Here is a 26,518-nt window from a genome sequence, read left to right on the forward strand (position 1 = left end):
GGCATGTGAGCTCATATGAGACAATTATAAAATGCTGGCAACTTTTGTTTCCCCTGCTTCTCTAAGACTGTGTACTTGCTGCAAAACAAATGAGATTTCATAATAATGAGTACCTTAATATTTTTTACATAGGAACACATTTCCAATTTTATAACAGAAATCAATAAAATAATTATAACAGAAGCTTCTAACCGATAACAATTTTCGTATCTTATGTATCCATTTTATCTGTATGTAGAAAGCAACTTTGAAAATACAGATTCTAATCCTGTAAAATGTTTAGACTAAAAAGTATTATTTTACTCTAATTTAAAAAAAAAAGAATCCCTGTTAAAATAATCTTATATTCTTTAACTTAACTGAATTTCAGTTTTGTATGAGGTAACCTAAGTATTTAGATTCAGTAAACTCCTCTGAAGTTGAGGAAAAGGTACTCTGATTATTTAGTAGTAGTGTGTTTAGAGTAAATCAAGTTTTTCAGGCAGAGTATATTATCCTTCAAGGTCCTATTTTTGCTTTTTCCCTCATCTCACTTAATTGTAGTGAATCTAGCCAATATATGTTGTTTACATAGTGTGTCTCTTTTTACACATGCCCTATACAATAATAACTGTGGCCTTTGACTTATTCCTCTAATTGCAGTTTCTTTGAGATTCATGAGAAAAATAAATAGCCCCTTTCAAAAGAATTGTATCTGTTTTCATCGTCCACTAACTACTATACTTATTTTAGATATAATTACTAAAACCTCAAAACTTAATCTGAAAGCTTTATTTCCCTATTTTATGAATTACAGTAAAGTGGTGTTACACACAAAACTTGTGTAAGCAATGAGTGTGATGCCAATGGTCTTAAAAGCTCATTCTTAGATCTTTAGACTGTTCCTGCAAGAGTTGAATTTCCTCTTTTCTTTCCTTTTCTTTTCTCTTTCTTCTTTCTTTCTTTCTTTCTAATTAGGAACCACTTGAAAGACATGCATTTCTTTAGCTATTATAAATATTATATTTTGGCTACATTATTTTATAAAATTGCTTTTATAGAAGTTCTCTTTAGTGGTAATCCATAGGCCTACATTGAGACATCTAGGAAATAAGACAAGTTATTCTTGTAATTCTGTTAGGAACATTGTCAAGGATGTAGTCCACTATATCTCAAAGTGGCCTTTTAATACAGATCCAGAGTAAAAATTTCCTTCAGATCTGAATTCAGGAAGGCATTTGGGTTGTTACTATACACATATACACAGGTTCTTCTGCTCAAGACCCTTCAGCATAGGGACTTCGGTAGATATGAAAAACCTACCAGTTGTGAGGGAGCAGTGATTGGGGGACAAAGTATGGCAACTCTGTTAGTCACCAGTAGATGATATTAGCAGTTGCTTTTGTAGTTAAAAATTTGCATATGTGATTAAATGGACTTATGATAGCTCTTTGGAAACTAATCTGTTTATAAGTAGAAGAGCCTCTATACCATGTCACAACCAGTAATGATACCCACTTTGCTTTGGCTGCCAGGAACCATGGAGCCAAATTTGTAACCTACTTAATAATTGTATATATATTTTTATGCACTAAACTTACCCTTCTGCCATTTATTTAGTAATTTTATGGAATATATTTTTTTTAGTTTTTATTTAAATTCCAGTTAGTTAATGTACAGTGTAATGTTAATTTAAGCTGTACAATGAAGTGATTCAACACTTCCATACATCACCTGGTGCTCATCACAACGAGTGCACTCCTTGTTCCTTATCACCTATTTAACCCATCCCTCACCTACCTCCCTCTGGTAACCATCAGTTTGTTCTCTGTAGTTAAGAGTATAGTTAAGAGTCTGTTTCTTTGCCTCTCTCTCTCTCTCTCTCTCTCTCTGTCTGTCTCTCCCCCCCACTTTGCTCATTTGTTTTGTTTCTTAAGTTCCACATACGAGTGAAATCATACTGTGTTTGTCTTTCTCTGCCTACCTTTATTTCACTTAGCATAATACCCTCTACGTCCATCCATGGTAGTTGCAGATGGCAAGATTTCATTCTTTTTTATGGCTGAGTAATATTCCTGTGTGTGTGTGTGTGTGTACACATACATATACATATAATGTATATGCACACACACATACACACCATATCTTCTTTATCCATTCATCAGTCAGTGGACATTTGGGCTATTTCCATAATTTGGCTATAGATAATGCTGCTATAAATATCAGAATGTATATATCCCTTTGATTAGTATTTTTGTATTCTTTGGGGAATTACCTAATAGTATTTCTTGGATACTAATAGTATAGCTGGATTGTAAGTTAGTTCTATTTTTAACTTTTTTTCCTTCTGACAAGTAACATCTTCTTTCAATTAAAAAAAAAAAAATTGGGGCGCCTGGGTGGCGCAGTCGGTTAAGCGTCCGACTTCAGCCAGGTCACGATCTCGCGGTCCGTGAGTTCGAGCCCCGCGTCAGGCTCTGGGCTGATGGCTCAGAGCCTGGAGCCTATTTCCGATTCTGTGTCTCCCTTTCTCTCTGCCCCTTCCCCGTTCATGCTCTGTCTCTCTCTGTCCCAAAAATAAACGTTGAAAAAAAAAAAATTTTTTTTTTTTTGAGACAGAGACAGACAGAGCATGAGCAGGGGAGGGGCAGACACAGAATCCGAAGCAGGCTTCAGGCTCTGAGCTGTCAGCACAGAGCCCAACGCGGGGCTCGAACTCGCAGAGCATGAGATCATGCCCTGAGCCAAAGTCGGACGCTCAACCGACTAAGCAACCCAGGCGTCCCAATTTTTTTAAAGTGTTCATTTAAATTCCAGTTAGTTAACATACAGATATTAGTTTCAGGTGTACAATTCAGTGATTCAACACTTCCATACAACATCTGGTGCTCATCACATATTTTTAACTTTTTATTGAGGAAAACTCCATACTCTTTTGTGGAGTGGCTGCATCAGTTTGCTTTCCCACCAACAGTGCAAGAGGGCTCCTCTTTCTCCACATCCTTGCCAACACCTGTTGTTTCTTGTGTTGTTGATTTTAGTATGGCATATTTCTTATGAGCTGCCATAAATCTTTGATAGCTTCCACTAGCACAAGGATAGTATCTGTCTTGATACCCCTCAAGCCTAAGTACTTGGCACATAGGTGTTTAGTTAACATTTGTGTAATTTGTTGTTGTTTATGCAGTGGCCCTTGTATTTACTTTAAAGATAGTATGTGTGTGGGGGGGGGGAGGGATTTAAGGAAATGTAATTTACTAGGGAGAATCCAGGAGACTCATAACTTACCTCTTATCATGGCCCAAAGGTGATAAGCTCAAGTTAAGTATGATAAGGAAGGTACTTCAAGGAATGAGAACAAACTGAGTAATGAAAAGAAATCTGTCTTCACTCATCTACCTTAGCATTTTAGGTAGCTGCTTCACATTTAAGATAATAAAAGGATTAGCTTTATCTATTTAAAAATTTTACTATTTCTCTGTAGAAAATTAGTGAAAGGCACTGAGAGGTGTTGCCTGCTTTAAAATACTTACCTTGTATGAAGAGTTACCTTGTGTTGAAAGAGAATTGTCTAAGGCAAGTATGGAATTCAAATTTGAAAATTCCCTTGACTAACATCAGGATTATCAGTGGCATGGAATTATCATGACTCACTGAACTCCATTTAACCTGAATTTGTAGTTATTTGAAACTTGCTGCTATTCCCCCAGAGTCATATTGTACTCGCCATTGAACGCAGAGTTCTCTAACCTTGGCTTTTGGGGGGGGGGTGCAAAAACCCAGGCTGTTTCATAATCTGCAATCTGGGTTTTAAATATTGTACTCAAAATGGGACAGAAGGATGAGGCCTACGCCAAAGGAAGGAATATGTTTCTAGATTGCCTTTGCCACATGCTGCTTTAATCATAGGTTTTGTAGTCAGATCAGAGTTGCAATCTTGGTACTATTACTTCTCTATTTTGTGATATAGGGTACTTTCTCTGTTCTTTCTCTGTTTACTTTAAAAAATAAGAATCACAATACCTATTTTGTTTGCGTGGTTGTTAAGATTAAATGAGATTTAGCTGTGTAAAAACATCTGCAACATACCAAATACACTGTTTTTTCAGTCAATGTAAATTTATATCCTTCTATATATCTTTTTTTCAGTTTATTTATTTTGTGAGAGAGAGAGAGAGAGAGAGAGAGGAAATATGAGTAGGGGAGGGGTGGAGAGACAGGGAGAGAGAGAATCCCAAGCAGGCTCCACCCTGTCAGCACAGAGCCCAATGTGGTGCTCAAACTCAAAAACTGCGAGATTATGACCTGAGCCCAAATCAAGAGTTGGATACTTAACCGACTGAGCTACCCAGGGGCCCCTCCATATATCTTTTTCACTTCAGTTTTATAATGGCCGCTTTATCCTTACTCATACATGATTGCACAAGGTTGGAAAATGCTAGATAAATGTCTTCTCTTTTTTAAGGCATGCTCTAATAACAGAGAGTAGGTAAGTCGTCTTGGATTCAGTTCTTTACTGTGTGAGCTGGTTTTTTTTTTTTTTTAATTAAGGTTGATATTTTGCATTTCAAAATCAGTTGTCCAGAATTGGATAGAGCATATGTCCCATGCAGGTTTTCTAGTTTTTGTTTTTTATTTTAATGAGATTTCCATTACAGATTCAGTTCTTTGAAACTATAGCATCAGTGGCATTGGTATTATGTGCCTTTTAAAAGGGAATAAATGGTTTAGCAATTTTAATTTTCCTGATATGATCTAGTTAATAGTATAAGATCTGTTGGATCACATGTTGATCCACTGCGTCAATATATTAGATCTTTCTTTACTAATTAAGGCAACAGTTTACTAACTTGGATACATCCTTTGATTTTGCACTCTGTTATTGAAAATTTTTTGTGTTTGTAGAACACAATTTATTTTTATTTGATTTATTTAAAAAGTAAGCAAAGCTGACTTAATATCGAGGACTCTGAATTCTACTTCTCAGCCCTTCTACTTTCTTTGCAGAATATATTCTTTCAAGCTGATGCAACATTTATCATAATAAACTTATAGAGTAGGGGGGAATAAATGGACATTTAAAAATGCCATTTATGCACATCTTAACTGTCATTACTTTTAGCTAAGCCAGTATTTTCATAAAAGCTCTGTTTATCCTAATTGCACAAATATTTTTACAAATATTTCCACTAAGCAGTGAGTGAAGCCCTGAGAGTCAACTCTGGCCAATCTGAAAGCTCCCATAGGGAAGTTGGGAATAGTGATTGAGTTTTGGGAATGCACACAGGCTGTGCTGCTGTTAATAGGCATTTGCTTTTAGGACAGTTTGGCCTAATGATTGAACAAGTTATTTCTGTTTGAAATTGGTAAAGCAAAAACAGAGGTAATCACAGTACGATTTTTGCTAGAATATATGTTAAGTAGCCTTACTAGACCAAATAGTTTTAAAAAACATTACTGTATGAAAAAGTTATTCAGCTTATTTTAAAAATCCTTCTTTGAAAAGAAATCTGATATCTTGATACCTGCAGTATTAAGGCAGCTTTTCACTTCGTTGTGACCTGGCATAACAGAAAATACTTTTGGCTTAGAAATCGGAGTATTAGGTGTGACAGTTTGGATGACTTTGTGTGTTGCATGTATGTGGGCAGGTAGTTATACTGGTCTGTGTGTGGAAGATCGCATGTCCATTCATATATGTGAGAGTGCATTTGGATTGGAAGTGATATGAAAAAAAAATACTGTCTTGCCTTTAGTAAAACTTTAGTGTTGATATGATTATATGGATATCAAAACACCCTTATTCATTCATTCATTCATTCATTCATTCATCCATCCATTCATTCATTCATTCATTTCTTTCTGGTTGTTACTCAGTTATAATTAGATATCATTCTTTTATATGGTGGTTTTGAAGATTGGCAATACAGGTGATCCTGGGAGATGACTCAGTGTTATCTCATAATTTTTAGGGCAAGTGATGTTGAAAGACTACAATTTGGCAAACTAGACTGATCTGGTTTTACATCTCTTATTTTTGCAACTTATTAGCTGTGTGAAACTTGGGAACATATTTAGCACCTCTGAAGCTTCAGGTTCCTCATACATAGAATAGGGAGGGAAATGCCTTTTTCATTGGATTTCTGAGATGATTAAGATAGTTTGCAAAGTATGGATTCATATTTCATGCCACATAGTAAGCACTCAAATAATGCAAACTCTCTTTTGTTGTTTTAAAAATTAAATAATATTTGACAACTAAAGACTTTTTGAATATTTGAAGTATAATGCAAATTAATTTCCACATAGCTTCTGAGAGAGTAGTAGTGTTTTTTGCATCTTGGGAGAAATCTTGATAGGAGCAGTGGATATTGCACAATAAAAGATTCTTGGGGTGCCTGGGTGGCTCAGTCAGTTAAGTGAACGATTCTTGATTTTGGTTCAGGTCATGATCTCATAGCTGGTGTGTTTGGGCACTGGTGTGCCCTTCAGTAGGCTCTGTGCTGTCAGCAGATCTAAGTGTGAAGTGGTATTCTCTCTCCCCCTTCTCTTCCCCTCCCCTGCTCATCCTCTCTCTTTCCCTCTCAAAATAAACATTTAGAAAAATAAAGGATTCTCCTATTCTTTATTTAGTTATATAAATTTAGTTGTATGAACCATATAAGCAAATATAGGCATAATGGAGGATTATTATTTTTTATTTTGATTATTTTTTAAAAGCTTCAACATCTTTATGGTGAACTTTCTTGTAACAGAAATTATGTAATTTGGCAAACCACAAGACACTCATTTTTTTAAAAATTCTTTTTAATATTATTTATTTTTGAGAGAGAGAAACAAAGCACGAGCAGGGGAGGGGCAGAGAGAGAGGAAGACGCAGAATCTGAAACAGGCTCCAGACTCTGAGCTGTCAGCACAGAGCCCGACGTGGAGCTCGAGCTCATGGTTCGTGAGATCATGACCCGAGCCAAAGCTGAACCCTCAGCCGACAGAGCCACCCAGGCGCCCCAAACCATAAGAGACTGTTAACTATAGAGAACAAACTGAGGGTTGGTGGAGGGAAATGGGTGAGGGATGGGCTAGATGGGTGGTGGGTACTAAGGAGGGCACTTGTTAAGATGAGTATTGGGTGTTGCATGTAAGTGATGAATCACTGAATTCTACTCCTGAAACCAATATTATACTATATGTAAACTAACTAGAATTTAAATAAAAACTTGAAACAAACAAACAAAAGATTTGTGGTGATAGATGCACATTGGATTGTACACTTTAAATGGGTGAATTGTGGGATGCCTGGGTGGCTCAGTTGGTTGAGCATGAGTCCACCTCTTGATTTTGGCTCAGGTCATGGTCTCATAGTTCATCGGTTCGAGCTCTCTGTTGGGCTCCATGCTGACAGCATGGGGCCTGCTTGGGATTCTCTCTCTGCATCCTCTCTGCCCCTCCCTAGCTCATGGGTGTGCGCTGCCTATCTGTCTCTCTCTCAAAATAAATAAATAAACTTAAATGGGTGAATTGTATGGTATGTGAATTATATAGCAATAAAGCTGTTTAAACTTTTTTTAATTACTCTATATAATTTGTATATTGTAACTTACAAATTAATTCAATTTGGGGAGAATGTAGAGTTTCCATCAAATAATATTCCACCAATGTGGGAAAAATGACGTTACTGTGGTATGTTGTTAAGATAAGCTTAAAATCCCATTAGATACTAGTATTGTTATGTTTCTGAGGTTAATTGGCTGCATTCAGTTATGGGTTATGAACAGTCCCACTTGAATAATCCACCAAGCTATCAGGCAGAAAGACCAGGAGTTCACAGGACTAATTGACCTTGCTAGTATAATAGAACACTTACAAATAGGTTCTCTTTGCCAACAACATTGCAAATGAAAAACCCAGAAGAAACTGTTATGTCCTGTCCTGGAATGCTGTGATTCAGTTGGCAGACTGTGGCTGGAGGTAGGTCATGGTGGGCAGGAATTGGGGGGAATGAAATGTAAAGGATAGGAGGGAGAATTTTGGAAAGAAATTAAACAGGCCAGTTGTTAGACACACATAGTTTTAGAAACGATTTAGCTATCTTGAGTCTCTACAAAGTAGTAGTGTCTTTGAATCTCTGTAAAAGTAGCGTCTAAGTTTTGTTTTGTTTTTCACCCTTCCCAGTCTGTAAATCAAGCCCTTTTGTACAGATTTGATAGCCATTATTGCAGTGAGCTCTTTTCTGGAAGGTAAGAACACATCTTTGACAAAGCAGTGCTGTAATGAGGATGAAACATGTTTGTCATCCTGCAGTCTTGCTTCATTTACATGTTATACCAATGTAAGACACATATTGTCAGGGCACCATTATATCTTTGACTCTAAAATGGATTTGTTTGTTTGTTTGTTTTTTGGTATAGGTTTGGATTTGCGCCAGGGTGGGGGAAGGAGGAATGTTGGGAAGAGACAGAGAAAACATTCACTCCATGACAAATTTTGACTATTTGTTTTTAATTCTCTCTCTCCCTCTCTTTTTTAGTAATGACAAAAATCATGTATTTTATTAAAGAACCCCAAAGCAATAGATCAGTTTTCCTTAAAGCAAATATTTTCAAATGCTCTAAGAAACTTAGTGAACCAGTATCAATAGGCTTGGTCTTTAAAGGAAATACAAAAAGAACATTAGCTTAAAATGCATTTTAGGTAAATGGATCCCCAGAATAAGCTATGAGAAATTGAGCAGCAGATATCAGCCTTCATTGAAATATTGTAGTAGGGTGATGACATTCCTGTTGCATTTTACTTTTTACAAAGGCATCTTTTACATTGTAAGAAAAAGACAGTCAGATTGTTAAATGGGCTTCAAAAAATAGTAATAAAAAAAGATTTATAATGGAAAGAATTGATGGTATATTTCACCTAGAGTATGAAACAATGTGTAATAAGGGATTTTGTGGTTTTACAGCTCAGTGCATGTGTTTGAAAGCTGTTCTCTCAGCAACGTGGGTGGCAGGTTATGCTACCATATAATGTATTGTAGTTGGCTCTCCACACTTGTCAGGGTTAGTGTTCAACCATTCGGAAAATTTTCCCATTGTTCTATCATGTGAACCAAGACTAGTGTTGAATTCCCAATAACTTACAGAGAAAAGGTTTAATTAGAAAGTTTGAAATTTGATTACATCTTTTTGTTGTAATAAAGTGCTATATGTTTTAGTATTTTATCTATGACCACAGTTATTTTTTAGTCAAAAAGATACCAAAATCAAAACTTCATCTTATTCTTTTTTTAAATAGGTTTTACAGAAATTTGTATACGGAATCTTGCTCTTTTTTCTGTATTAACACTCTGTTTCCATCTTAAGCATTTTGCTTTAGATGGACCATGGCTCTTGGCAGCTAGTGCATTTTTAGCAAATAATACTGTTTCTAGTAAGAGTTGCAGAGAAGAGAAAAAAAAAAAAAACTTAGTGTGAGGTCCTTGTAAACTGAACCTTTGGAACATTACTTTATTTCTTTTTTCCCCCCTTTTGTGCTTCTTCTCTATTTGTGTAATGGTTATAAATTACATCCTTTGAAAAGAAGAATTAAAAACATTTTTTGTTTTGTTATTTTTGTAGTTGATTTTTTTTCTTTACCTGTTATTTTAAAGATACACAGAGAAATAAGCAATTATGGTATTGAAATTCCATTGTGCCAGCACCTCCAGAGCATAATCCAAAAAAAACAGAAAACCGCCTGCTGGGTTGTCTGTAGTATGCTTGTGTGAACATCAGTGTCTGCTGTTCACACATCATTTTTTTAGTAAAGTTCCTCTTGGAATAAAGACTCTGTGTTTTCTGAGTGTAGTGAAACATTAGTTGGTCTTTACATTTTAAATTTGTAAGGATTTCTGTTTATAGAATAAGTTGTTATAGATGTGTATTACATGATCGTCACAGGCACATCAAGAAGTAGAGAAAAGCCTTGTATGTTTATGTACTACAAAATAATGAAAAACTTTAAATGAAATTATAAAATATTAAAGGTGAGGAATAATGAGCCTTTGATATAAAGAAGGATTAATTTGAATGTTGACTTTTGCCCTTTAAAATCTATTTTATTTATAAAGTGAAGTGTGTCTTGGCTTGATGACTGTAAAAGTATCGTAAATTTGTCCTGTATCCTACTTGAAATTCAGATACTCAAATATGGTGGCTTTTTGACAATATTAGTAAAAGTTTTCAAATGACCCTACATAATTATTGTAACCAAGAAATATATTAGAAAGTATACTTATGGATCCTTACATTGATTGTTTTCATTTATAATCGCATTCACTTCATTCATTTTTATTCTTACTATGCTTCTGGGTGTCATATTAGGCACAGACCGCAAACTTACAAAATGGGGTCCAGTGTATTCGCAGTCTCTGCCTTTCATTCAGACTCATAAAACATCAAAAAGAAAAAGCATTTACCAGATAATGGGGAACTTTGGCTTTGATTTAGTTAGATGGTGGGGCACCTGGGTGGCTCAGTCGGTTAAGTTCCAACTTCGGCTCAGGTCATGATCTCACGGTTCGTGGGTTTGAGCCCTACATTAGGCTCTGTGCTGACGTCTCAGAGTCTGGAGCCTGTTTCGGATTCTGTGTCTCCCTCTCTCTCTTTGCCCTTCCCCCACTTGCTCTCTGTCTCTCTCTCCCTCAAAAATAAATAAGCCTTAAAAAAAATTTTTTTTTAAGTTTCATTAGATGGAAGTTGATGCCCACAATCTCCTGTAAGGTATATCTGAATCGTTCGTTTTTTTTCTTCTTTGAAACTTTCCATGTACAGGTTAATAAGAGTAAATACACACATCTCTGCTGATATTGGGTTTTTACCCATTTCAACTCTTTTTCATAGATAATTTCAGTTTGTTTGCCTGTGAATTCCATTCTGAATTTCTTGACCAATTAAAATGCACTTATAACTGCATTTCATAACAATCCCAAGAATCTTTTAGTTATCATTACTTCTGATTATTAGGATGAATTTACTGTCTACCTGGGACCAGTTATTACATTTAGTCATAAGGTCCAGTAGGCAATGATTCTGACTAATCTCTCAAATGTTTTCCCCAATTTGCTTCTTATTAGTTGTCTTAACCTTTCAGTCCTGAAGATGGAAGAAATTGTCCTCTACACAAGATATATCTCACATACGTTTCTCAGAAAGCGAAGTGAAAGCACCACGTCCTTAACATACTAGTTTTTTAAGGGCCTAAGACTCCTGAGTCTCCTGATTGCCACGAAGCCTAATTGCTCACAAGGCAACCTGGCACACTGCCATTTCCCCACTGGGCTGTTTGTTGGTGCATGTGAATAGAACAAAAATGGCTTTGCTTTTTCAACTCAGTTGTCACTGATTGCAGTTTTAGGAAACAACTTAACATTTTTCTTAAAATTGTAGTAATTCACATCAAGATGAAGTCAAATTTCATAGTATTTAAGAAATGTTATATAGTTACTTCAGAGCTTTTAAAATCTATATAAAATAAAATTCATTACTTCTTGCTCCAAAATATTCATTTTGTATAACTCCACCTGAACTATTCTAGACAGATATTCCAGATTTGGATAAACACTTCTGAAAATAAATTATAAGGTGAGTTTTTGAGTTTTTAAAATACTTCCGTAAACAAAATCTATTATATATATGTGAATTATGGAATCAATGGAAATCACAGACCTGGCAGACAGAATTTATATGTGTGGGTGAGCTACTTCAGCTGTTTTGCAACCTGTTATTGAGAATACTAGAGATGTTTACATTTTAATTTTTAATGTAACCGGGGATGTATCATGGGTTTTGACCTTTGCCTAGACCTGTAACCAGAATTTCATTTGTTCCCATTGTCGTGCTTTACTTCTAGGTACTATCACTAATAGAAAACAGTGAATATTGTGGGACTTTTCACATAGTTGAGGTATTTTCCTATTTTCTCCCCAGTATAGTTCCACATCTCTTTAAAGAATATACAGTATTGTAGCTTTCTGAATTGCCAATATTTATTCACTTGTACTCATCTCAGAATATATTCTTGTTTTATTTTTATTCCAGACAGACATATTTTAAGACTATTTTATTACTTTGATGTTCACAGTTTTGGCAGGGAAATTGCTTTCAAATCCTGGCTTCCTCCTTCACCAGCGAGGTGACCCTCAGCAAACTATATAACCTCTCTGTGAACTCTAGGTCCCTCAGCTGTAAATTAGGGATGTGGTGTCGGAAGGATTAAAATAAATGTATGTTAAGTGCCTGGCACATGGTAGCAGCTCAATAAATGGTAGTTGAAATGAGCAAAGCCTTGAAAACTGGTAATGTTTTTATAGGCTGTAAAAGCATCCACCACTATGCTTTTCCATATAATCTTTTGAAATTGGGTTTAACTACACATAACTATTGGCTATACATTTATGTCTTTGGATTGATAAAGATCCAAGAGCAATGGGCTTGGGAGTCATCTGCTGGGGTTTGAGTTCCTGCACTGCCACTTCACTATGAACCTTGGGAAGTTTGCCTTCTCTGTGCCTCAGATTTCTTGTGTATAAAATGAAGATGAAAATAGTGTACGTCCTAGGACTGTTGCCTGTATTACTAGAATAAAGCAGTACGTGTAAAACTCCTAAAACAATGCCTGGCAAAGAGTAAGTGTTCCAAACATGTTAGTTGTTATGAACTATTATTATCTCATGGAAAAAGAAAAGTCATAAGGCCAGAAAACTTGGAATCAGCCCTAATTAATGAATGTCTCTTTCATCCACTTCTAAATACTTCCCGTTACCTTTCTAGTTGCTTCAGAGCCCCACATCTCCTGAAAGTATATTTATGATTATATAGAAGTTAGAATTCTGTTTTTTATTCATTGCTATCATATAGTTGTGATGCCCTTACAGTGAAAATTTTAGATGTCTCTTAATTAAATGTAACTTGAGTTTGTCACCTGCTTCTTATAGGCCTTGCCCTAGTTAGCTTTTTAATAGTCCTTTTGAAGGCAGCTTGATTGTGAAAAGACTTTTTAAAGATTCATTACCAAATTGAATGTTTTTTTTAATTAAAAAAATTTTTTTAGAATTAAACTTTTTTTATTTTGAGAGAGAGAGAGAGCGAGCAAGCAAGAGTGGGGGAGAGTGGCAGCACAGAGCCTGATGAAGGGCTTGATATTGCTGCTCTGGGATCATGACCTAAGCCGAAATCAGGAGTCTGACGCTCAACTGACTGAGCCACTCAGATGCCCCTGAAAGTTCTTTTTAAAAAATAATTGGGTCTCCATGTATCCTTCTTCAACTGGAATTTTTTTAAACAAGCAACTTTTTACTTGGCGGTTAAATGATTATTATAAAAAGCATTTTATAGTGATTTTTTAGGATCTTAAATTCCTGTTTTTCCCGTTGTTTTTCAATGCTTTACAATAAAATGGTAGGCCATTAAACAGCCTGTTTGCTTAGATGCATTACTGACGTGTGCTTAAAGCTATCTCTAGCCTTTCCTTGTTGTAAGATTTAGGGGATAGAATTAATGTACTTTTTAATTTACTTAAAAATTACTCATGTATGTGAAAAGTCCAAAATTGTATATATTTGCATAACGTTTTCTCAGATCTGCTGTACATACAAATTACTTCATTTTTGTTCTGAGATAAAAGATCAATGTTATCCTTGTAGATAAATTTACCTTGTAAATGCAATAAACATTCATTTATTTTAGAGCTCATTTAACAGCATATTATAATTCATTTGGAATAACAAGGACTAGGAAAAAGCTAACCTTTCTATGTAGTATGAGAAGTTCTACAACTGTGTGCTGGAGTTTCATTCGTGTGCTTAATGCTCCCTCCTCCCCAAAGTTTACAAAACACTCATACAGTTTATATGTGTATATAACCTATCTAGTGTAAGAAATAGAACCTTATGAGCATCCCAGAAGTTGGGAGTATACCTCTTTCCTTCACTATCACAATCCTTTCTCTGCTCTTTAGAGGTAATCAGTATTGCTAACTTTTTTATAGTAATTTCTTAGCTTTCTTTATAGTTTTACCACCTATATGCATCCTTAGTAGTAGGTTAGTGCTGCATGGGTTTTTTTGTTTGTTTATTTTTGAGAGAGGAAGAGAAAGAGACAGAGCATGAGCAGGGGAGGGACAGAGAGAGAGGGAGTCACGGAATCCAAAGCAGGATTGAGGCTCTGTCAGCACAGAGCCCGATGTGGGACTTTAACTCATGAGCCGTGAGATCATGACCTGAGCTGAAGTTGATGCTAAACCAACGCAGCCACCCAGGCACCCCTGTTTTTGTTTTTCGTGTTTTTTTTTTTTGTTTGTTTTTTTAATGTTTATTTTAGAGAGAGGGGTGGGAAGGGGCAGAGAGAGAGGGAGACCAAGCATGTGAAGCCAACTCTGTGCTGACAGCAGAGAACCTGACTCGGGACTCAAATCCACAAACCACAAGATCATGATCTGAGCTGAAGTCGGGTGCTTAACCTACTGAGCCTCCCAGTCGCCCCGGTTAGTGCATGATTTGGAACTCTAAGTGGGTTAGACTTGATATTGTCAAATTTTGCCTCTATTTTTTTTTTGTTTTTACCAGCTTTATGAGTCTTAGTCTTTAATTTTCAGTTACCTTAACATTGAATTTTTTACGCTTCCCTTTTTGAGTTTAATTTTGAAGTTTAAGTGTATTTTTACTATATTGAAACATGTACATAGGTTAAAAGTCTGAAAGGATTGTGACAGCATTTATAGTAGTAGCACCTATTTCCCTATCCCACACTCCTATCCCACTCCTTAGGAGCAATCCTCTTAGTTATTTTAGCCTTTTTTCATGTATCTGCTTTCATATTTCTAAATAATATGTGTACATAGATCTCTATACTACATACATACAACTCTGAATGTATGGGTACCTATCTGTATTTAAAGACATGATCCAATGGTGTCTTAACTATGAAATATTGGATTTAGCCCTATAATCCCATTTCTTCTCTCATAGACTTCCCTTCTCTTCATCTTCCTGGTGTGACTTTTCATGGTATTTGCTGATTATGCACATTTTCATTATTATGACCACATGAGTATTGTTCATACCTGATTCATGTCATGTCCTATGCTTAAATTTCCTTTATATGTATAATTTCATTTTTCTGGAATTAATAGTTGCCTCCTTTTTTTCTTAATGTTTAAAATGTTATCAGTATCAGTATATCCCTGAGTTTTCTTGCCGACCTATAAAATACCTTTTTTTATTTTATTTTATTTTTTATTTTTTATTTTTTAAAATTTACATCCAAATTAGTTAGCATGTAGTGCAACAATCATTTCAGGAGTAGATTCCTTAGGGCCCCTTACCCATTTAGCCCATCCCCTCTCCCACACTCCCTCCAGTAACCCTCTGTTTGTTCTCCATATTTATGAGTCTCTTATGCTTTGTCCCCCTCCCTGTTTTTATATTCTTTTTGTTTCCCTTCCCTTATGTTCATCTGTTTTGTCTCTTAAAGTCCTCATATGAGTGAAGTCATAGATATTTGTCTTTCTCTGACTGACTAATTTCACTTACCATAATACCTTCCAGTTCCATCCACGTAGTTGCAAATGGCAAGATTTCATTCTTTTGGATTGCCGAGTAATACTCCATAGTATATATATACCACATCTTCTTTACCCATTCATCCATTGATGGACATTTGGGCTCTTTAATACTTTGGCTATTGTTGATAGTGCTGCTACAAACATGGGGGTGCATGTGTCCCTTTGAAACAGCACACTTGTATTCCGTGGATAAATGCCTAGTAGTGCAATTGCTGGGTCGTAGGGTAGTTCTATTTTTAGTTTTGTGAGGAACCTCCATACTGTTTTCCAGAGTGGCTGCACCAGCTTGCATTCCCACCAGCAATGCAAAAGAGATCTCTTTCTCTACATCCTCGCCAACATCTGTTGTTGCCTGAGTTGTTAATGTTAGCCATTCTGACAGGTGTAAGGTGGTATCTCATTGTGGTTTTGTTTTGCATTTCCCTCATGATGAGTGATGTGGAGCATTTTTTCATGTGTCAGTTGGCCATCTGGATGTCTTCTTTGGAGAAGTGTCTATTCATGTCTTTTGCCCATTTCTTCACTGGATTATTTGTTTTTTTTGGGTGTTGAGTTTGATAAGTTCTTTATAGATTTTGGATACTAACCCTTTATCTGATATGTCGTTTGCAAATATTCTCCCATTATGTTGGTTTGCCTTTTAGTTTTGCTGATGGTTTCCTTCGTTGTGCAGAAGCTTTTTATTTTGATGAGGTCCCAGTAGTTCATTTTTGCTTTTGTTTCACTTGCCTCCGGAGACGTGTTGAGTAAGAAGTTGCTGTAGCCAAGATCAAAGAGGTTTTTGCCTGCTTTCTCCTCAAGGATTTTGATGGCTTCCTGTCTTACATGGAGGTCTTTCATCCATTTTGAGTTTATTTTTGTGTATGGTGTAAGAAAGTGGTCCAGGTTCATTCTTCTGCATGTTGCTGTCCAGTTTTCCTAGCACCACTTGCTGAAGAGACTGTCTTTATTCCATTGGATATTCTTTCCTGCTTTGTCAAAGATTAGTTGGCCATACGTTTGTGGGTCCATTTTTGGGTTCTCTATTCTATTCCATTGATCTGAGTGTCTGTTCTTGTGCCAGTACCATACTGTCTTGATGATTACAGCATTGTAGTATAGCTTGAAGTCTGGGATTGTGATGCCTCCTGCTTTGGTTTTCTTTTTCAAGATTGCTTTGGCTATTCGGGGTCTTTTCTGGTTCCATATGAATTTTAGGATTGTTTGTTCTAGCTCCGTGGAGAATGCTGGTGTTACCTTGATATGGATTGCATTGAATATGTAGATTGCTTTGGGTAGTATCGACATGTTCACAATATTTGTTCTTCCTATCCAGGAACATGGAATATTTTTCCATTTTTTGGTGTCTTCTTCAATTTCTTTCATAAGCTTTCTATAGTTTTCAGTGTATAGATTTTCCACCTCTTTGGTTAGATCTATTCCTAGGTATTTTATGGTTAAAATACCTTTTGAAATAGTCATGTGTCCTCTCTCAGTTCCACGTTTTTCTTGAAGACATCCCTCCTGGATCTCCAGCTCAGCCAGTGTGTCAGTGTAAATTCAGTCAGAGAAGCAGAGCACTAGAGTGTGTGTATGTGTGTGTGTACGTGTGCATGCAGCATATATACACACACACACACACACACACATATACGTATGTGTATATGTGTGTGGAGAGGGTGGGTGGAGGTATGTAATAGGGTGTTTATACAGGGAGTTTACCTTACACAGTGGAAGATGGGTAAATTCTAAGGCTGTTGCTTTCATGTCTGATGCTGGAGCTTGAAATTCATAGCATAGGAAGTCAAAAGTGAACATGAATGTAGAGTGGTGGAGAGCAAAGAGAAGCTGGAACCCATCAGCACAAACTAGATGAATTAGAATCCACCTCAGTTCTCACTGCCTCCAACCTTGTGATGTGAGTGTCCTGCAGAAGACGCGGATGCCCTTCATTATGGAGTAAACACACCTGTCCTAGGAGTCCAAGAACTGCAGGAGGAAGGTGGAGCAGTTACATGCCTGGCTGCATGCCGATGACAGGGGGACCAGCAGATAGTGACAGCACGTGTGATCTACAAGAGCACCTACCTCAACTAGAGTTTTTGTAAAAAACCAAATGGCTGCTGCTTCACTTCTGCCCTCCAAATCTTGTGCATGAAAATATTCCTTGTGTCTCACATAACCAGAAACATGTGAGGAAGGGAATCCTGGGAAATGTAGTTTAGGCTAGCCACCGTGGCACATTGTAGAGTCATCACAGGTGGCCATGAGAATATTCTTCTCAGATCTCTGACTGTGGGGAGTAACTGATTGATGGCCCCAGCTGCTGCTCTCTGAAATCCATCTCCACGTTTGCGCAGAGCCCATGTGCTCCTGCAGTCTGCCCCCAGCCAGTGACCGAAACAGCAGGGGTACGAAAGCAGCTCATTCCTGGGGACTCTGGAGTCCTCTGACAGGCAACCTTGGCTGAACCCTGATGGCCTTGCTGAACGTTCCCTAGAACTGCACTGCAGTCTAACACATGTCCACCCAGCTTTCCAACCTTCCCTCCCTGTCTCCTTCCCCTGGGGTCAGACCTGCATCACTATCTGACAGTTCTTCCAGCCTCCCCAGCTCCCTCCCCATGTTCTCTCACAGATGTTTCCCCTAATAAATTTCTGGCATTTCTAATTTCTAAGTTCTATGCATGTCTTGGTATCTGTTTCTCAGACGACCCGGTCTGACAGCTATCTGCTTAAGACATCCCTTCAACATCATCCTGGGAATTTCCTTCATCTTCTCTTTTGGTAGATCCCTTGTTTCCTGCATCCCAGGTCTTCATCTTTTTGATTTACTTCTTTTTCGGTGGAATGCATCCTCCACATGGGAGGTAAAATTGTTGAAACCTTGCATGACTGAAAAGTTTATTTTAATCTCACCCTTGAGGGATGATTTGGCTGGGTATGGAATTCTAGTTTGGAAATAATTTTTCATCAGAATTTTAAGCACATTCTCCATTGCCTCATAGTTTTCAGTGTAAAGGTTGAGAAATACAACACCACTTTTGATTCCTGATGCTTTGCATGTGATTGGTTCTTCTCTATAGAAGCTTTTATAATCTCCTTACCCTTCATGTTCAGAAATTTCATGCTGCTATGCCATGATTGTGTGTGTGTGTGTGTGTGTGTGTGTGTGTGTGTGTGTGTGTTTGGTGTGTGTGTTTTCTTTATTGTGCTGGGGGTTCAGTGGATTCCATCAGTAAGGAGGCACCTGTCCTTTAGTTCTGGGAGGTGCTTTTATATTCTTTCATATTTTTGCTCTCTGTTTTGCTCTGTTCTTTCTGAATTCACACTTGTTAGCTCTTAGACCTCCTGCATTGAGCCACTGATTTTCTATCTCTTTTGTTTTCTCGTTTTCCAAGCAAATCATTAAAATTTAAAAAAATTTTTGCTCCCATATATAACCCTAAGATATTCATGACCATATATATCCATGAGAGTTGACCCATTTTCATTGACATACAATTAATACTTCTGTCATCTCTTGATCTTTGGAGTATGCTCAGAACCAGTTTCCTGTACAATGTAAATTTGTTTTTGCATTATTGCAGGTTATATGACTAAAATATAGGTGAGAGACCATGCAGGATAAGGCTGAAGAGGTAAGCAGAGACCAGATCATGCAGGATTGTGGATTTATTCCTATTAAAATGAGAAGCTAATGAAAGGTTTTTCAACTTTACATTTTTATCTAGTGACTCTGCTGCTAATCCAAGCTTAGATTGGAAGAAGACAAGTAGCTATGGCAAGATTAGTTAAGAGGCCACTAATAATAATCCTGGGTAGCAGATAGTGTTGATTACCTTATGTAGCATTCTTCCTCCATCTTTCTTCCCTGCCAACAGAGACCACTTTCCACAATAAAAATAGAAAATGCCCGAGTCTCCATTTCCAACTTCCCTTTCAGTTAATGCATAGACATGTGACGCAGACCTGGCCAATGGGAAATCTGATAGCTTCTGGAAAATATTTTTCTTCATAATTAAAAGAGGAGAAAGCCTTTTTGGATATTGTTGTGTGAGAGCGTGATGCTTGCAGCTGCTGCAGACAACATAGACACACAGCATGACAGAGCAGAAAGGTCTGGGTCTTTTTTTTTTTAATTTAAAATTTTTATATTGAAATAATAAAGTCCATATATCATAAGTGAAAAGCTCACTGAATTTTCCCAAACTAAACAGACCTATATAACCAGCAACCAAATAAAAATCCCAAAACCCTCTTTATGTTTCCTTATGCTTCCTCAAAGCTAATCATTATTCTGACTTGTAACAATATGGATTACTCTCACTTGCGTTTTTAAAATCTTTTTGTTTTTATTTTGTGATGTTTTACTTTATAAAGATGGAATCATATTGTGCCTATACTTTTTTTTTTTTTTTTGAAGTAAGCTCTACTCCCAACATGGGGCTTGAACCCACAACCCTGAGATCAAGAGTGGCCTGCTCTTCAGACTGAGCCAGCCAGGTGCCCTGTGCCTGTACTTTTTTGCATCTGGCTCCTTTTACTCAACATATTTGTGAGAGTTATCTATGTAATTGGGTAGTTGTAGATTGTTCATTCTCGTTGACTGTAGAATATTCCATTTTGTGATTTATTCCAATTTTTTAATCTATTTGTCAATATGTATTTGGATACTCTGGCTATTATAACTAGTACTCTTGTGAACATTTGAGTATACACTGTTGAACATGTGTTGGATATATACTCTTTGTATATTGTGTGTATATCTCTATCTCTATCTCTATCTCTATCTCTATCTCTATCTCTATCTCTATATCTATATATTATATGTGTGTATATTGTATTCTCAAGATAGGTGTCCTTTGCTGGAGATAGGCATATTTTCCAGTCTGTGGCTTGTTTTTTCCACTTTCTTAATTGTGTCTTTTAATGAACAGAAGTTCTTAGTTTTAAGATAGCTGATCAATATTTACCGATGAGTACTTTTTGTGTCCTAAAAATTTTATCTACTCCAAGGTTACAAACATGTTTTATTTTCTTCTAAAAAAAGCTTCTGACATTTTACCTTTGACATTTAGCTCTAAATCCAACTGGAGCTCATTTTTGTTTATGGTGGGAATTGTGGGAGTCAAAATTATGTTTTTTCTCCCAAATGGAAGACCAGAATATCCAGCATCATTATTTGAAGAGACCATCTTTCCTCTACTGCACCAGAGTGTCATCTCTGACATTAATCAAATGGCTGTAAATGTGTGGGTCTGCTTCTGAAGTCTCTTAGCTGTTCCATTAGTCTACTATATCTTTCCACTAATTACCTGCTCTTTTAGTTATACCTTTATGTTGACCTTGTATGCAGTGACCTTGTTAAATTTTCTTATTAATTCTAATAGTTAATAGATTCTTTTGTGTCTTCTAGATCTGCAGTCATATAATTTACAAATAATGTTATTTTTTTCTTCGTTTGGCATCCTTTTTATCCTGTCTCCTTCCTTCTACTTCTCTCTCCTCCATTTCTTTCCATTTTCCTTGCAATATTTCACTGCTTAAAACCTTCAGTACAATGTTAAATAGAAGTGGTGGTAATCTGGTTTTGTTTATAATCTCACTGAGAAAGTTTTCAAGATTTCACCATTGTATATGAATGCTGTAGGTTCTTTGTTTGAAAGATGCTGTTTTTCATATTAAGGAAATTGCATTCTGTTCCTATTTGCTAAGGGTTTTTAAATTATAAATGGGTATTGAATTTTGGAAATGCTGTTTTTGCATCACCAAGATGATTGTATTATTTTTCTCCCTTCTTCTATTGGTGAAGTCAATTACATTAATTTTCAAATGATATTCTAACCTCGTATACCTGGAATAAACCCCATTTGCCTGTGATATATTATCCTTTATCTTTATCGTTTGATTTGATTTACTAATATTTTGTTCTAAAATGTTTTATTTGTTGTCATGAGAAAGATTAGTCTGTAATTTTCTTTCTTAATGTCCTTACCAAGTTTTGGAACTAATCTTGTGGTGCCTTCATAGAAACAGTTAAAAGCGTTCTTCCTCTTTTTATTCTCTAAGGCTTTGTGCAAAATTGATACACTTTTCTCTTTGAATTTTTGGAAGAATTGACTGGCAAAATCATCTGGAACTGGAGTGTTGTGATAGATTTTAAATTATGAGGCAGTTTCCTTAACAGGCACAGTTCTAATCATATTTTCTATTTCTTCTTTTTTAGCTTTGATAATTTTTTTGAAGAATATGTCCATTTTATCTTTTCCTATAGATAACTTACTAATCAGTCTGATGAATTCTTTTTTTTTTTTTTTTTTTTTTTTTTCAACGTTTATTTATTTTTGGGACAGAGAGAGACAGAGCATGAATGGGGGAGGGGCAGAGAGAGAGGGAGACACAGAATCGGAAACAGGCTCCAGGCTCTGAGCCATCAGCCCAGAGCCCGACGCGGGGCTCGAACTCACGGACCGCGAGATCGTGACCTGGCTGAAGTCGGACGCCTAACCGACTGTGCCACCCAGGCGCCCCAGTCTGATGAATTCTTGATTGCAAATATTTTATTTTCAGCTCTATAATTTACATTTAAAAATATATTCCAATACTCACATGAAATTATCTTTTCATTTTCTATTTTCTGTCTTTTTTCTTCATGTTGGCCTCTTAATTTCTTAGGCATATTAGTAGCAATTTTTCATTGATTGCTGGACATTGGGAGAAAATGTTTTTGCAGGTCTAGATTTATGCTATTCATACAGTCCCACTAGCTGCATGTGACTTTTAATTTTAAGCATTTGAAATGTGACTAATCCTAATTGAAGTATGCCGTAATTGTAAAATGCTGAATTTTTTGGTACAACAAAAAATAATGTAAAGTATTCCATTAACAACTTTTTATATTGATCACATGGTGAAGTGTTATTTTGTATATACTAAATATAAAATTAATTTGACCTGTTTCTTTTGACTTTTGAAAATGTAATTATTAGGAAATTTTAAATTGTGTACATGGGTCACATTTGTGGCTGCACTATTTTTCTGCTGGACAGTGCTGCTCTCTATTTTCTCTCTTCAGGGAGAGTTCGCTTTTTCCTGGGCTAGAGCAGTAGACTGGGTAGCTTCACTCCTGTCAATCTCCAAGTTGAGTTGGGTAGTTTTGGTAACGTTCTGTCTACCTCTATTCTTTAATATTCCTACATCACAGCTGTTCAGGGCTTTCTTTGAGGGGCCTGATGTATTCACTGGGTTCGTTCCCCTCGGCACGTTCTAGACTCTAGTACTTGTTTCCTTGGCCCTGAGAGATTACCAGAAACTCAGTTCTGCTCTCAGAGACCACTTGCTTATCCCTTCAGCCTCCCATTTCAGGCAGTTTCACAGTGTGGCAAATATTTTGAGGGGAAAGACACATCTTCTTGTCTTGAAGCTTGTGCTTGAAGCTCTTGAAGTCTCTAATTTTGTCTTTTCTGAAACACTTCTAGTAATAACCCCACATGTTTCTCTGGCTTCAAGAAGCAACTCTCTGCCTGGGCAAGACCACAATTCTCAGCATCTTGTCTCATCCCAGAATCAGTAAATGCCCCACCCCCTGCCCATGATTGAAGTAGGTGAAGACCGGTAACCTCTCTGAGATTCTCTCTTCCCCAACATCCTGGCCCCCTCTAGTTCTTCTTGCTTAGCAGCTCTCTGATAACTCTATAATGATGGTTGTATTTTACCTGCAGTTATTTTCAGCAGGAACATTGGTCTGCCACAAACTACTCCATTCTCTTCTGTTTAAAGGAGACACGTTTAAAGTCTAGACCTTTCTTATGTGGCTTTTGTGGTGGAATCTTTCTATCTTGCCTTGCCTTCCTAGGTCCCTTGCTCGTCCCTTCAGAAGTTGTCTCTTACAAAGGAGATAAAAAATTTTAAGTCATTAGCATACGGCCACTTGAGGTATCTGAAGTCATGGGTCTGGACAAGATTATGTAAGACAATTGTGTAAATTAAACTCTGTTGTGACACTAGTTTTAGGACAGCACTCTGAGGAATACAACGCTTAAGGAACAGCCAAGGAGTTTCCAGAAAGACAAAGAAAAGAAGAGAAAGGTAGGAAGAATATCTGAAGAAGGTGAAATCACAGAGGCCATGAGAACCTTTCAATTAAGATTTTGCCTCTGGTTATGTAGAAAGGATAAGAAGTTTCAAACTAAAGTGTCCCATGGATTGAGCAATAATGACACTTCTATTGTTATATTACAACATTCCTATGAGGAAAGCTTAAAAAGTATACAGAAGTAAAATTATCCTCCTTTTATTTTTGATCTACAAAAATAACAATTCCGGGGTGCCTGGGTGGCTCAGTTGGTTAAGCATCCGACTCTTGATTTTGGCTCAGGTCATGATCTCACGATTCATGAGATTGAGCAGCACAGTGCCTGCTTGGCATTCTCTCTCTCCCCCTCTTTCTCTGCCCCTCCCCACACTCTGTCTCTCTCTCTCTCTCTGTCTCTCTCTCTCTCTCTCAAAAATAAACATTTTTTAAAATGACAATTTCACATGATTCAACACTTGGGGAAGTAAACATTTAGCACAGATAAGTAATTTGCTTAAAATCAAGATTAGAAGTGAAATTCAGATCTTGGTCTTATTTTGACATCTTGTCTGATGTTGTTTCCACTATACTACATATGTTTATCTATTCCTATCATTTCCTGATTATTCATTAGCTAAGACTTTTAGCCCTCCTTTACAACTAAAACATAAACTAAAACTAAAGCATGATTTTCGTGTATGTGCATGTATTTATATTTACGAGATTTCTTTTTAAATGATAGTTAAGTCTGGTTAACTTGGCTTTCCAAGTTTTGTTGTTGTCAAAAGTTTTTCTGCAGTTTCTTCTTAACATTTCTTTCCCACTTTAGGTTTCTGATGAAATTATTGTTTTTAATTGACATTAATTTCAAATTTATTCAAAATTGTGTAGATTAGTAGGACACTCTACTAGTTCTTTTGTTTTTGTTAGACCTTTTTAAAAAAAAAAAAAAAACTAGGACACTTTAAGACCATTTAAGCTATGTAATCGTAACTTCCTAGGAGCAATTTTTGGAATAAATTTTTCTGTATAGAAACTTTTTCTGACTTACTATCCGAAATGAATGTCTTGACCATCTGCGGCAAGTTGACTGGTTTTGACCTCAAAGTCACCTTCTTACGTAGTTGCCTTCTTCACTAGGGCAAAAGAGCTTGCTTTCCATACTGAGCTATTTGAGTCGGATTCCCTCTAACTTGTTAAGCTGCTTTTGTGGTATTCTTAACTTTTAGCACATTTGGAACTTCTGAAGTTTCTTTTGGATCATATTAGACTCTTTTTTTTCTCTACAAGTAGGTCATCATTGCTGTAAACTGGTTCTATTCCTTCTTAAGTGAAAGGATAGTTAAAATTCCAGAATCTGTTGCTTTGTGTTGACAGTTCTCATTGAGATTCTATAGAATTTTATCAAGTCACAGCTATGGTTAATGAAGGAGGAAAAGATAGAGTGGAGAGTAGAGGACAATTTTATTGAAACAACTATTAAGTAGTTATTCCTTATTCATTAATTTTTCCAGGGATATGTGATTAGCAACAGCAAAAGACATATAAGCAACTTTGTACTTAATATTTTGCATGGTTTTTATTGATGAATCACTTCTGTTTTTTTTTTTTTCATGTAAGTTTTGTTTATGGTGGAGTTAATCAGTGTATCCTTGGAGGGGTACACCTGCTCTTAAATCATAGCCAGAGTAGAGGTAATGACTAAGAGGCTGGTGTAGGAAGCAGAATCCCAGAGCCAGGCTGAAAGATAATTTCATAGAGAAACTCTAATGGATTCTATTTACCTGTAGTTTTTACCATTGTAGTCTTTGCAGCACAGCAGCTGATATTAAAGAAGGAATATTAAGGAAATGTGGTAGCTCCTATTCAGAAGTGACTTAATAGGCTTTGGTCTGGCAGTGGTGCTGATGTTGTGGTCCATTACATTGCTTCTCCTGCCACTAGGTGGAATACCTACTATGTAGGTTGCCTCTAAAACACATATTTTATAAGAAGCTGATTAAATTGGCCAAACAAGATTATGGTCAAATAACAAAATATTGAAGAAATGTTTATTCCAAATTAACACTGGGAATTGTCTCAGTTTGTTATATCTTTTTGGGTTAGTTACAAATATTTGTAAAACCCTCGACCTTTTTAAACATGGAATTTTCACTAGTCTCATATACACTTTTCAGTATTCATTATTCATCTGATGCCCTTATGTATTACTTTTCTACTTCTGTGTAACATATTACCACAAATGTAGTGGTTTAAAACAACACATGTTTATTATCTCACAGTTTCTGTGAGTCAAGAGTCTTAGCTGCATCCTCCGCCCAGGATCTTAGAAGGCTGCAGTCAAGATGTTCCAGATGTGGTCTCATCACGGGCTTGTCTTGGAAAGGATCTAAGTACAAGTTCACTCAGGTAGATGTGTTTTTAAGCACATAATTTCAAGTCTTTTATTTAGCTTAACATTAATAAATCTTGACTTTATTCATCTTTAAATTTATGTATCTTTACCAAGTTACCACTCATTTTCTCTGTAATATATTAACATTCTCTTAGTATCTTTATAAACCATGTTCCATATTTTGTGTACAAAACTATTTTTAAACTACAATACTATTATAAAGCTTTAACATTAACCTTAAAACTTTAAATACAAATAGATCTTGTGGTTGGGATCATTAAGTAAAGTCATTAGATAATATCCAAAATACAGCAATAAACTATATCAAAGAACTCTTCTGAGAGGGTCCCTGGCTACTTTGACCAGATTGATCAAAGATTGGTTTCAGTGGAACCACTGAAATGATTCCAATGATTCCAGTCATTCAGATTGGAATGCGATAAAGATAACTAGCAGGTAAAACAAAAACAAAAACAGAACTTTAAAGGGATTTTGCAG

The 26,518-nt window shown here is 36.4% G+C and overlaps 1 protein-coding gene across 5 annotated transcripts in view; it reads left to right on the plus strand.

Annotated features, from left to right (window-relative positions):
* ANAPC10 (anaphase promoting complex subunit 10) overlaps window positions 1–26,518 on the plus strand; it is a 110,112-nt gene that overhangs the window by 63,273 nt on the left and 20,321 nt on the right. The window contains exon 5 of one of the 5 annotated variants that reach the window (XM_045466574.1): window positions 11,545–11,591. The exons of the other annotated variants lie outside the window; for them this stretch is intronic. Within the exon in view, the coding sequence (XP_045322530.1) occupies window positions 11,545–11,577 (33 nt within the window). The 3' untranslated portion in view covers window positions 11,578–11,591. The remainder of the gene's footprint in view (window positions 1–11,544; window positions 11,592–26,518) is intronic. 5 annotated transcript variants of the gene reach the window in all.

The sequence above is a fragment of the Leopardus geoffroyi genome, chromosome B1, assembly GCF_018350155.1.
Source record: "Leopardus geoffroyi isolate Oge1 chromosome B1, O.geoffroyi_Oge1_pat1.0, whole genome shotgun sequence".
In the NCBI taxonomy this organism is placed as follows: domain Eukaryota; kingdom Metazoa; phylum Chordata; class Mammalia; order Carnivora; family Felidae; genus Leopardus; species Leopardus geoffroyi.